A 13,377-nucleotide genomic window follows, 5' to 3' on the forward strand; every position below is an offset into this window, starting at 1 on the left:
GTATCCTTCTATACCCCGTCTGTTCATGTGCCTATCCAGCTAAGTCTTAAAGGTCGCTAACTATCTGCCTCAACCACCTCACTTGGCAGTGCATTCCAGGCCACCACCACCCTCTGTGTAAAAAAACTTCCTCCGCACATCTCCACTGAACCTTTCCCCCCTGACCTTGATCCTGTGCCCCCTTGTAATTGTCATTTCCACCCTGGGAAAAAGCTTCCAACGGTTCACTCTCTCTATACCCCTCATAATTTTATAAACTTCTGTCAGGTCGTCCCTCAGCCTTTGTCTCCCTAGGGAGAACAATCCCAGTTTATTCAATTCCTCCTCATAGCTAATACCCTCCATACCAGGCAACATCCTGGTCAATTTTTTCTGTACTCTCTCCAAAGCCTCCACGTCCTTCTGGCAGTGCGGTGACTAGAATTGGACACAGTATTCCAAATGTGGCCTAACCAACGTTCTATATAATTGTGACATAATTTTTGAGCTTTTATACTCAATACCCCGTCCTTCAAAGGCAAGCATGCCATATGCTTTCTTTACCACCATTTTAAACTGTGCTGCCACTTTTGAGGATCTGTGGACCTGCACGCCCAGATCTCTCTGTGGTTCTGTGCTCCTGATGGTCCTGCCATTTATTTTATAGCTCCACCTGAATTGGATCTACTAAAATGTATCACCTCGCATTTTTCCGGATTAAATTCCATCTACCATTTCTCTGCCCAATTTTGCAGCCTATCTATATCCTGTTGTATTCTCTGACAATCTTCATCACTGTCCGCAACTCCTGCAATGTTAGTATCATCCGCAAACTTGCTAATCAGACGTTTTCTTCCATTACAAAGATCAGAGGTCCCAGAACTGATCCATTGTGGAGGACATTGAACAAGCAGTGAAGTAGATGAAGGAAGGAGGAAGCTCAAGCAGAACTGCAGATGAAAAGCTAGGAGATGGGGAAGAAAGCTGGAAAGGCAGCAGAGTTTCATTTGGCAGATAGAGACAGAATAGTGGAAGCTGTGGAGAAGAGGCTAAAAAGGTGAGCTTCAAAGAGAAAAAGGTAGCAAAGATTTTCTGTGAGCTGCAGTGCAAAAGGGGAGATTTTAAATTGATTAATGGAACTGAAAGGGTGAATAGAAGAGTTTATTATAATTATAAACATAAAGAGTGCAATAGTCTGAATAAAATGCAGGAATAAATGCAAATGTTAAAAAACTGCACCAAAAACAGAAAATGCAGTAATGTAATTATCCAATGAGTCATTCAGCATCTGGTTTCAAAAAAAGCAGGTTAACATTTCAGGTATAACCATTTGCCGGCATTGTCAAAGGGTTACCCTTGAAAATTTCAGCTGCCCTTTCTCTCAATCGATGCTGATCGGCCGACTTAAAAAAATTCATTCATTTTTATCAATAGCAACATCGAAACTAGGAACATGAGGAGGTCCTTTGGCCTTTTGCGCCTGCTCTGCTATTTAAAGTGATCATGACTGATTCTCTATCCTAGAAATCTATCTATTTATTTCTTAAATATATTCAGTGACTTGGCCTCCGCAGACTTCCGTGGTGGAGAATTCCACAGGTTCACCACCCTCTGAGTGAAGCATTTTCTCCTTATCTCAGTCCTCAATGGCCTACCCCGTATTCTGAGACTGTGACCCTTGTTCTAGACCTCCCAGCCAAAGGATACAGTATCCAGTCTTTCCAGCACTGTCAGAATTTTAAAATTTCAATTAGATCCCCTCTCATTCTTCTAAATTCAAGTGGGTACAGCGCCAGTCGACCCAATCTCCTCATACGTTAATCCTCCCATCCCAGGAATCAGCCTGGCAAACCTTCTCTGCACTCCTTCTATAGCAAGTTTATCCTTCCTTAGATACAGAGACCAAACTGCACACAATACTCTAGGTATGGTATCACCAAGGCCCTGTACAACAGCAGTAAAACACTTTTGCTGCAGGATCTACAGAATTTTGGAAGATGACAGCCAACGTATTCAATATTACTATGGTCATCTCCTTTAGTGCTCTGGGATGTAGATTATCAGGCCCAGGGGAGTTTATCGCCTTTCAGTCCCATTTATTTCGCCAGTACAATTTTTTTAGTAATACTTATTTCCTTCAATTCCCACTTCTCACTAGATCCTTAGTTCCTTAGCACTCCTGGGAAGTTATTTGTGTCTCCCTCCATGATGACAGACCTAAAGTTGTTGCTTAATTGCTGGTTTAATTTCCTTAATTTCTCTATTATAAATTCTCCTGTTTAGGACTGTAAGGGACCTACCCAGTGACAGTGAAGGAACAGCGCTATATTTCCAAGTCAGGATGGTGAATGACTTGGAGGGGAACCTCCAGGTGGTGGGGTTCCCATGTGTCTGCTGCCATTGTCTGAGACGGTAGTGGTCGTGGGTTTGGAAGGTGCTGCTGAAGGAGTCTCAAAGGGGAGGAGTTCCCTCAAAAGGAACTTTCCTACAGTCTGTCTTCTACCTTTATCCTCAACCTCTCACCCACAAGGCTTAGCATCTATACTTTATATAGTTCTACATCTAGCTCCCTCTAGTGGTTGATTTGGACATAATGTACAGTTCTGTTCATTTATCATAATGTCACAATTCCCCCATAGATGCCAGTGCCATAGCTAAACTGGCACAGCTTGGCTAGGGGAGCAGCATGTTCTGGAATAAAAACTTTTGATACTATTGCTGGAATATTATGAAGGCCCATAGCCTTTGCAGTATCCAGTGCCTTCAGCCATTTCTTGATATCCATCATGTGTAGTGAATCGAATTGGCTGAAGACTGGCACTTGTGATGCTGTGGACCTCTGCAGGAGGCCACGATGGCTGATTCCTGTGCTGTACTTTTCTTTGTTCTTTGTGTAGAAGATTTTAGTTTAGACGGGCAGCATGGTCGGCGCAGGCTTGGAGGGCCGAAGGGCCTGTTCCTGTGCTGTACTTTTCTTTGTTCTTTGTTCTATCCACTCGGCATTTCTGGCTGAAGATTGTTGCACATGCTTCAGCCATGTCTTTTGCACATGCTGGACTTCCCACCATTGGAATGTTTGTGGAGCCTCCTCCTCCAGTTAGCTCTTTAATTGTCCGCCACCATTCCTGGCTGAATGTGACAAGACTGCAGAGCTTAGATCTGATCCGTTGGTTGTTTGGCACATAAGTAGTCCTGTATTGTAGCTTCCCAAGATTGACACCTCAATTTTACCTATGCCTTGTGTTGCTCCTGGCATGCCCTCCTGCACTTGTCATTGAACCAGGGTTGATCCCTGGCCTGGTGGTAATGGTTGTGTGGGGCATATGCTGGGCCATAAGATTGCTACTGATTGAGTGCAATCCTATTCCTGCTGATGGCCCACAGCCCCTTATGATTGTCCCATCCTGAGTTGCTAGACCTGTATGAAATCTATCCCATTTAGCGCGATGGTAGTGTTACACAACACGATGGAAAGTATCTTCAATGTGAAGACGTTATTGCCACAAGGACTGTGCGGTGGTCACTCCTATTGATACTGTCATGGGCTGATGCATTTGCAGCAGGCAGGTTGGTGAGGATGAGGGCAAGTATGTTTTTTCCTTCTTGTTGGTTCCCTCACCACCTGTCGCAGTCCTAGTCTAGCAGCTATGTCCTTTAGGGCTCGACACTTGTGGTGCTACCGAGCCACTCTTGGTGATAGACATTGAAGTCCTCTCCCAGAGTAAATTCTGCATAAACTCTTGATTCTTGACAATTCAATGTGAATATATTGTTTCTAGGGTTACTGGTTCCTTCTCCACACTGTTATATTTTTTCTCTTCATGTGTTTCACAAAGTGCGACTTTAGATTTCTTCTAAATTTCGTGGTTTCAACTTTATATACTCTCGTTACTGATTTATTCACAAATGGATATAATCGTCCACTACTTGCCCTTTCAGAATCTTTCAAATCGTTGAACATTTATATTAGATCCACCTCTCCTTACCCTAAATCACTCACCATCCTGACTTGGAAACATATTGCCGTTCCTTCATTGTTTCTGGGTCAATATCCTGGAACTCCCTTCCTAACAGCACTGTGGGTGCACCTACAACATTGCAGCGGTTCAGGAAAGTGGCTCACCACCATCTTCTGAAAGGCAATTCGGGATGGGCAATAAAAATGCTGACCTACCCGGCGAAGCCCACATCTCATTTACCAATTGAACAAAAATAGGCGTTACAGCAAGAAGATTAAACCTATCTATCTCCAGCTGGAAAATGGAGGCATAAATACCTTGAAATGTTACGACTGGATATGGTAAAACTTCATTTTCTATAAGGAAAACCTGAAAGCAGATTGAATAATAACTTTCAAGACGGAATTGGGCAGATACATGAAGAGGAGACATTGAAGGGCGATGGGGAAAGAGCAGGCTAATTGGCTAGCTCCTCCATTTTGCTGGCACAGCTCTGTGCTGTAAGACCAGTCCACATGAAAAAGTGACAGTGGACATGAAGCTGACTGGAGCAATAATGTGACAATGAAGTCTTGTGGCATCTTTGATCAGCATTTCAACAATTACACTGTATAAAGGTTTCAATAACTTCACTGGTAAGGAAATAACCCTGCATTAATTTATTAATCTAGGGCAGCACCATGGCACAGTGGTAGCACTGCTGCCTCACAGTTCTACCATCCCAGGTTCAATTCCAGCCTCGGGTGACTGTCTCATTCTCCCTGTGTGTGCGTGGGTTTCCTCCGGGTGCTTCAGTTTCCTCCCACAGTTCAAAGATGTGCAGGTTAGGTGGATTGGCCACGCTAAATTGCTCTTTAGTGTCAAAAAGGTTAGGTGGGGTTGCCACTATTTCCAAGGGCCGGTGCAGACTCGATGGGCCAAATGGCCTCCTTCTGCACTGTAAATTCTATGATTACTGGTTTGTGTTCCTAAATGATGCTGTTAAAACTTAATCAAAACTTCCAAGAATATTGGGCTGGATTCTCCGTTTCTGAGACTAAGTGCCAGCACCAACGGAGAATCAATGGTGTTCCACAATGAGAAATTCGGCGTGAAACCCTCCGATTCCGGTACTGGTGAAGGGCTAGCACCGGCGCCACATGGAACACCCGCGGATCGCGCGGAAAATCGCCGGGACCCAGGCTGCGCATGCACAGGGCTGACAAGCTGCAGTCGCGAACGCCTACACCCCCCACACATGCACCGGTCATGCCGGAAAACATGGCACCGGCCATGCTGGACCGCATACCCGCCCACCCCGACCACACAGCCCACCCGCTGGCCACCACCCCACCACTCCACCCTGCCCCAGCAGAAGCCCCCCAGCCAGCAGCACGAATCCCGCTGAGTGTGCCGGTGCTGGACACTGTCCGCAGCTGGCACGCCAGGTTCCCGACCGCTGGGACCACACGTTGCCCGCACTGTTGTGAACTTGGCCCATTGGAGGCGGAGCATCGCGGGTGGGCTGGCTGATGACACGCCAACGGCGTTGCGACTGCGTGCGGCACATGTCCTGGTGACTCCGATTTGGAGGGGGCGGAGCATGGCGAACCAGAGGCAAACCGGCGCCTGCCCCGATTTCGGTGTCGGGTGCCATTCTCCGCCTGAGTCTGAATAGTTCAATTTAATAATTATCTGAAGACGATTGAATGAGATACCATTACATTGGCAGAGTGATATAATTCTGCAGCACACAAGCCAAGCTGTGCTGTGCAAATGTATACTATGGGTGTTACAGTGGTTAACACTACTGCCTCACAATGCCAGAGACTCGGGTTCCATTCCACCCTGGGTGAAAGTGTGGAGTTTGCACGTTCACCCTGTGTCTGCGTGGGTTTCCTCCTGGTGCTCCAGTTTCCTCCCACGGTCCAAAGATATGCAGGTTAGGTGGATTGGCCATGCAAAATTGCCCCTTAGTATCCAAAGATGTGGGGTTACGGGGATAGGGCAGGAGATTAGGCCTAGGTAGGGTACTCTTTCAGAGGGTCGGTGCAGATTTGATGGGCTGAATGGCCTCTTTCTGTGCTTTAGGGATTCTATGTGACTTGAACAACAAGTAAATTTCATAGTGCCTTGTTAAACTAAAGCTGGATGGACATCAGCCTTTGATCTCGACATTCAGTAGATTTAAGGGGAAGTTAGATCGTTACATGATCAAGATAGGAATATTTCAATAGGGTGAGATGAAATAAATAGAATGGGAAGAGGCCGGCTTAGAATAACTTGTGCTCTTTTTTTGTGCTGTAAATTACTGTTTAATTCTACTTCATGATGTGGAGATGCCGGCGTTGGACTGGGGTGAGCACAGTACGAAGTCTTACAACACCAGGTTAAAGTCCAACAGGTTTGTTTCGATGTCACTAGCTTTCGGAGCGCTGCTCCTTCCTCAGGTGAATTCACCTGAGGAAGGAGCAGCGCTCCGAAAGCTAGTGACATCAAAACAAACCTGTTGGACTTTAACCTGGTGTTGTAAGACTTCGTACTGTAATTCTACTTCAATTACTTTGTGTTTAGCAAAACAGATTACAGGTTCATCTATTATCACTCAACTGTTACAGGGTATATCGGAACCAAATTGCTCTGAGCTGACTTTAGGAAGTAACTTTGAGCTGTGAAAACAAAAGTAAATTAAGTTCATCTTCAGGAGTTGGTGGAATTGATGGTTTATTTTTGATAATACAATTGGGTAAGGACTTCTGCATGAGATATAACTATTGAATGTTTATTTTGGCATGCTTTAGGTGAATAAGGTTCTGCGACACCATCACATCAAGCCCCACTGGATGTTTGCAATGGATAATATTATCCGTCGTGCAGTGCAAGCTGCAGTCACCATTCTTATTCCAGGTACACAATTTCCCAACTCTGAGTGTCCCTTATCTTTTTCATTCGGTCTCAAATGTGTTCTTTGGGAAAATTTTGGTTCCTAAAAGAAAATGTTAGAAACAAAATTGGACTAGTTATTGCTAAATCCTGTGAATCGCCATGTTAGGTTCAAACTTCATGCTGATTAGACCAGCATTCAACAGATGTATCACATAATTTACAACATATTAAGACCAATGGTAACGTTCAGGCTTGCTCCTTACACTGAAGGAATCACTTTCTGCAATAAAAGTAAACAACTGCGGATGCCGGAAATCTGAAACAAAAACAAAATGTTGGCAAACTCGGCAGGTCTGGCAGTATCTGTGAGAGAGATAAACAGAGTTAACGTTTTGGGTCCAAAATGACACTTCCTTGGAATTGATTTGGAATTGAATCCTGTGTTGCTTGAATCTTGAGACTTGCCATTGGTGAAACTGCATCTCCTAGAGATCAGTGTGATGAGATAGCGACTGCAGTGGGTGACCTGTGAAATTACTCCTCGTTGATAATCTCAAGCAACCTATTTGGGTGTTTGGGCTGAACTTTGCTTCTTATTTGACCTTTACTCCAAATCAGCAAGTTGAAAAGTATACAATCTAATCATAGATCTAATTAAACCTTCAATCACCATGCCCATTGGCAGTGAAAAATAACAATAATTGAAATTAGCTGGTAAAGATATGACTGCTTGGCTCTATATGATAGGCCTAAAAATTATGGCCTTGACAAATGGTTGGCTGCAATAATGGCAGTTAAGATAACATTGAACCCACCAATACTCTCAGGTGCTGACTCCACCAGTGTGTACAACAAGGCTGATGAATGGTTATGCCGTTCATGGTGCATCTTCAGGGCTCATTAGCTCCGTGTGACCAGAAAATCTGGTGACTGTCCACAATCGGGGTGGGGGTGTCCAATGTCTACTCCTAGCACCCATCAAATTCCCCCCAAATACCTTGGGCGGGATTCACCAAAATGGGGCTAGGTCTCCACGCCGGCGTGAAAACTGGCACCAACCACTCCGGTGTCAAAGGCCCCCGAAAGTGAGGAATTCTCCACTTTCTCGGGGGCTAGGTTGACGTCGGAGTGGTACCCGCAGCTCCAGCTGGCGCTGAAGGGCCAGCACGGGTTCGTGCATGCGCGGAGCGACCGGCGTGATCTCGCGCATGCGCGGACCGGCTGATGTATTTCCACGCATACGCGATGGTTCCCTTCTCCGCGCCGGCTCCCGGGCAATATGGCGGAGCCCTACAGGGATCCAGCAAGGAGGAAAGAAGACCCCCACGGAACCAGCCCACCCGTAGATTGGTAGGCCCCGATCGCGGGTCAGGCCACCGTGGGGCCCCTCCCCCCCACCCCCCGTGATCGGACCCCCCCGACCGACCCCCCCCCCCCCCCCCCGACCCCCACGTCAGGACCACCCCCGCACACTTACCTGCCAGGTCCCGCTGTGTGTGAGGTGAGTACTTCACACCGACGGGACTGGGCAAAACCTGACGGCCACTCGGCCCATCGGGGCCCGGAGAATGGCCGGAGGGGCCGCTGTCAACAGCCTCTGACCGGCGTGACGGGAATCCCGCCAGCTCCCGATAAACGGTGCCGGAGAATAGGGAAGCCAGCGGCAGGGCGGGATTCGCGCCTCCCCCTGGGGATTCTCCGACCCGCCGGGGGGTCGTAGAATCCTGGCCCTTGTATAAGGATGACAGTTTTTTGTTAAACTACCTTTATTCCTTGAGTGCAAGTAGCTTCCCTTACCTGGATTGACCTACACATTTGGAAGCTGATATGCCACATCTCTCTTGGGGTGCAGGCCTCGAGTAATATGGTAGGTCCTTTCTGAACTGGCAAACCTCCTGCATCGGGAAGATCCCACATCCAACTCCACTTAGCATCACTGACAGCACGGGCATACAAATTACATCTGCTCCATCAAGCCTGTCCCGTAGCATAGTGACTGAATAATCATGACTTAATATATATCACCTCATCCAAGCTGCCTCCCCACTCCTCACGAACAATCTCCTCCAAACCTCAAATTAGAAAAAACGTTTTGTATAGGATCATGAAGAATATTAAATACGCAATAGCTCATGTTAAAGTCACATCTTTAGGAAGCAACCACAGCTTTTTGTTTAATTGTTTAATGGTTAGGTACTAATTATGCAATGGCTATCTGGCTGTTTATTTAGAGTTGCGTTCTCACTTTGGCCCTGGCTCTGAGGGTGAAGGGCGAGACAAAGATACAGATGAGGTGGAAGACCTTGTGTACCAACAGGAAGGGCAACTTGTAAACACGGAGCCTCCCATTACCTCCAGAGTGAGCACCTTTAGTTCAGTCACATCGCAAGACTTCCAGCACCTACAGAGCCCAATGACTGTGCAGCTGGGTAACCTGAGACTGGAAACAAACAGGTATTGAGCATTTGTCTATCTCAGGTTTTGAGATAGAAACTCATTCCTGGGTGTCATCTTCAACAACTTCAGTGTTCCACAAAATCTCAACAACATGGAATTCCAGTATCAGCCTCACTGGTAGCTCTTGTGCCTCTGTGTTGGGAAGGTTGCGAGTTCAAATCCCACCTAGTACTTCAGTGTTCCACTGAGGGAATGTTGTGGTGTTCAGATGAGATGTTAAACTGAGGCACTCTCTCTTAGATGGATGTTACAGGCCCATGGCACTTTCTTGAAGAAGAGCAGGGGAGGTCTCCCAGACTCGTGGCCCATATTTATTTATCCCTCAACCAACACCGAAAGCTAATGATACACTAAATGTATTTCATTTTCTTTGGGAGTACCTGGAAATGGTGGCTGACACCTGTATGTAATTTGGATACAGACTCACCCATTGGAGAGTTGAGGTTACAGACAACTGAATGCCCACACCCCCTTACCACACCCCAATAAATTATAAGGATGTCCCCTCATCATTACACTTACAAAGTCAATAATATAAACAAAGGGACTGTAGAATCAATTCAAATTTATTACCTAATTTCAGTATTCCAAGTCGGCAGGACTTCATCCTTTTGTTTATCTTGTCAATTGAACACTCAATTATTGCGTGCGAACTCAAACTCCCGAATAATGTTCTCTGCATCTGACACTGTGAATGAGGAAAATTGTAAAATTCAGTTGCACATAATTGAAAGGGTTGATAATGAAGCTGGTTTGTGCTGTCTAGCTTCCCTACATTACAACAGTAGCTACTTCAAAAGTACTTTATTGACGGTAAAGCGCACTGGAACACCCCGAGGTTATGAAATGCACCACATGAATGTAAATTTCTAGTTGAGCTGTGAAATGATTTTTCTACCCCTGTAGGCTCTTGGAAGATTTGGTCCAGAAGGAAGAAGAGCATCAGAAACTCCTTCAACAAACAATTGCCCAGGTACAGCGGGACATGTACCATCTCCAGTTAAAATCCAAATCTACAGGTAATTAATTAAACTGAGAATGAATGTACAAGACCAGCACCGCTCTCAAAATTGTCCATTGTAGATTATCTTCCTCCTTATTGATCCTTCAATTCGTATCAAGGTGTAATACAGGATGAAACACTCATCTGTACTCTCTGAACACATTGGAAATTTGTTTAACCACTTTTGCTCATTGAAATACATCTTCTGCATTTGTTTAAAAGCATGAAAAATTGGCTTTTAATAAAGTTTCCTCATCTATTCCAACTCTTGTACTTGCTCACTCCTGAAAAAGCCCGGCTGGGATTGAATAACTGATTGCATTGCTTGTGTCTTCCATTCCCAGGTGTCTCAGTTCCTTCAATGTCACAGTCTCCTATACATCTCAGAGTGGATCAGGAGCTCACTTACTGGCTGAGAGAACAAGGAGCAGACCCAGTTACAATAAACAGGGTAATGAGCAGGATCTCCATTATGAAACTGATTAACAACTACCTGTCAGTGAATGATTACTCCTACTGAATGACTTATTGCTGTATTTGGTGTATATTCCCTGTAATTGGGCCAGCGAGGTACTACATAGTTCCATTAATAATTATTCTTATTGATTTTCTTAATTTATATACCCTTTTCTCTCCCTTAGCTCTCCTTATCCTTCTCCCCTCCAGTTCCACTCTTCATTCATGCTCTCCCTACTTTATCTCTTATCTCTCCTTCTTTATCCCACCTCTCTCTAGTCTCTCTATCGTCCTCTCTCTAATCCCCCTATTGTCCTCACTCTAGTCCCTCTGTCGTCCTCTCTCGATTCTCTCTATCGCTGCTTTCTCTTTATCACCTCTCTGTCTAGCCTCTCTATCACTCTTCTCTCTAGTCTCTCTATCACTCCTCTCTCTATCACACCTCTCTCCAGTCTCTCCCTTGCTCCTCTCCCTAGTCTCACTCTCTTGCTCACTCCTCTCTATCACTCTCCTCTCTAGTTTCTTTTTCTATCACTTCTCTCTCTCTCTCGCTCTCGATCACTCCTCTCTCTAGTCTCTCTCCATCGCTCCACTCTATCACTCCTCTCTCACTATCACTCCTCTCTCTATCTCTATCACTCCTGTCTAGTCTCGCTACAGCTCCTCTCTCTACTCCCTCTCTCTATTGCTCCTCTCTCGTCTCTCTCTCTCCCTCGTTCCTCTCTATCACTCCTCTCGCTCTATCGCTGCTTTCTCTATCACGCCTCTCTCTCTCACTTCTCTCTCACTATCACTCCTCTCTCTATCTCTATCACTCCTGTCTAGTCTCTCTATCGCTCCTCTCTCTATAGACTCTCCATCGCTCCTCTGACTCATCTCTCTCTATTGCTCCTACTCTCATCTCTCTCTATCGCTCCTCTCTAGGTCTCCCTATTGTTCCTCTCTATCATTCCTCTCTCTCTATCGTTCCTCTCTCTCTATCGCTCCTCTCTATCACTCCTCTCTCTCTCTCTCTCTCTCTCCTCTCTCTATCACTCCTCTCTCTAATCTCTCTCTCTATCGCTCTTCTCTAGTATATCTCTCTATTACTCCTCTCTTGTCTCGCTATTGCTTCTCTCTCTTTCTGTCATCTCTCTCTCGCTATCATTCCCTTCTCTAATCTCTCTCTCTATCCATCCTCTCTTTAGTCTCTCTCTCACTCACTCTCTATTCATCATCTTTTCTTCGGTCTCTTTCTTTAGCCTTCCTCTCTCTGATATATTTTCTCTCACTTTATTCCTTCTATGCAATCTACAAGTAAATTTAACCGTGATGTTTTCTTAATGGGGATGGGGCTACACCATGGTCTCCTTGTGGTGGCGGTGATGGTGGGCATTTTTCTTGATCTGCCACAGTCAGTATGGTGATGGTATGTCCAGAGTGTTCTAGATCTGGTAGTAGTCTTGTTCCTCTTTATTGTGATTGTGATGTAAATGTGTGGCTTGTTTTACCAATTCAGTATGAAGCACCTTGTTTTAGACTGGAAATGTGTAAAGGTCAGACTAGGTCAATACGACATGCTGAATCAGTTCGCTCCACAGGATTTATGGTCACTATTATTGGTACTGATATGTTTTTTATAAATTTCCAGCATGCTTAAACTCCCAAGAATAGATTTTAACTCACATTCTTTATAATTAAAAGCTGGTATCTTGATAACTAGACCAATAACATAATGACGACCCGATCATACTCAAATTCCATTGCCTCTGCGCCACCTACTGGCAATATTTAAAATTACTTGCAGTTCGTTGGAAAACATGTGCTTTTTATTTTGTTTAGTGTTTGCTACTAATGCGACTTTCTCATATTTACTGACTATCCTTGTAAAACATCATATCATTAGGAACTAATCACAAATTTATTATACGATTGATTTGAGATTTTCCGTTCATCTCTGGACAGATTCAGGTTAAGAAATTATTAAAGGAATGTCATGCGGGTGATGACTATGTTGAAATATTTCTTCGCTTTTATCAACTTCTAAAGAGCTCTCTCCTCTTCAGATGTGTGCAGAAGGTTATTCATTACCTGATGTTCTCAGACATATTACTAAAGATGATTTAAGGTGCCTGCAGCTCAGGTAAGTGCAGTTTTAAACCAAGAGCATGATAGTGGATACAATCTCTCTTGCAGTTTTAAACTCTGCAAACTCGGCGTCACTGTGGGGGGGGGGGGGGGGGGGGGGGGTGGCATACTCGCGGTTCACTTGGGCATCAGTGTTCCATGAGGGCTGAGGCATTTGGGTCCTCCCATGGGGCCTCTGCCATTTTGGCGGGGTTTAGCCTGGGTTTGGATCCCAGGCAGGGTCTCCCTGGATCAGGTTGGGCCTTGTGGAAGGGTGGAGGGGTTTGCCTCCTCATCAACCCCTCCAGGTGCTCGGACAAGGTGACCCTGGTGAACTACTGCTCCCCGGACCTGGAATAGCTGACTGAGAAGTGCCGCCTATACTACCTTCCATGAGAGTTCACAGTGGTTTACATCCCACCCCAGGCCGAAGTGAAGAACGTGCTTGATGAAATATACACCACTATAAATAACAGTGAAACAGAAAACCCGGAGGCCTTGTTCATCATTGCCGGGAACTTCAACCAGGCCAACCTCAAGAGTGTCCTGCCA

The 13,377-nt window shown here is 45.4% G+C and overlaps 1 protein-coding gene across 4 annotated transcripts in view; it reads left to right on the forward strand.

Moving 5' to 3' along the window:
* map3k15 (mitogen-activated protein kinase kinase kinase 15) overlaps window positions 1–13,377 on the forward strand; it is a 220,834-nt gene that overhangs the window by 189,037 nt on the left and 18,420 nt on the right. For 2 of the 4 annotated variants that reach the window (XM_072514132.1, XM_072514134.1), the window contains 5 exons: window positions 6,719–6,824; window positions 9,035–9,257; window positions 10,167–10,279; window positions 10,608–10,714; window positions 12,765–12,841. In XM_072514132.1, the coding sequence (XP_072370233.1) occupies window positions 6,719–6,824; window positions 9,035–9,257; window positions 10,167–10,279; window positions 10,608–10,714; window positions 12,765–12,841 (626 nt within the window). Of the gene's footprint in view, window positions 1–6,718; window positions 6,825–9,034; window positions 9,258–10,166; window positions 10,280–10,607; window positions 10,715–12,764; window positions 12,842–13,377 lie in introns of those variants that run through there. The other 2 variants (XR_011948699.1, XM_072514133.1) reach the window with 2 other exon arrangements.

Source organism: Scyliorhinus torazame, chromosome 8 (genome assembly GCF_047496885.1).
Source record: "Scyliorhinus torazame isolate Kashiwa2021f chromosome 8, sScyTor2.1, whole genome shotgun sequence".
NCBI classification, from domain to species: Eukaryota; Metazoa; Chordata; class Chondrichthyes; order Carcharhiniformes; family Scyliorhinidae; genus Scyliorhinus; species Scyliorhinus torazame.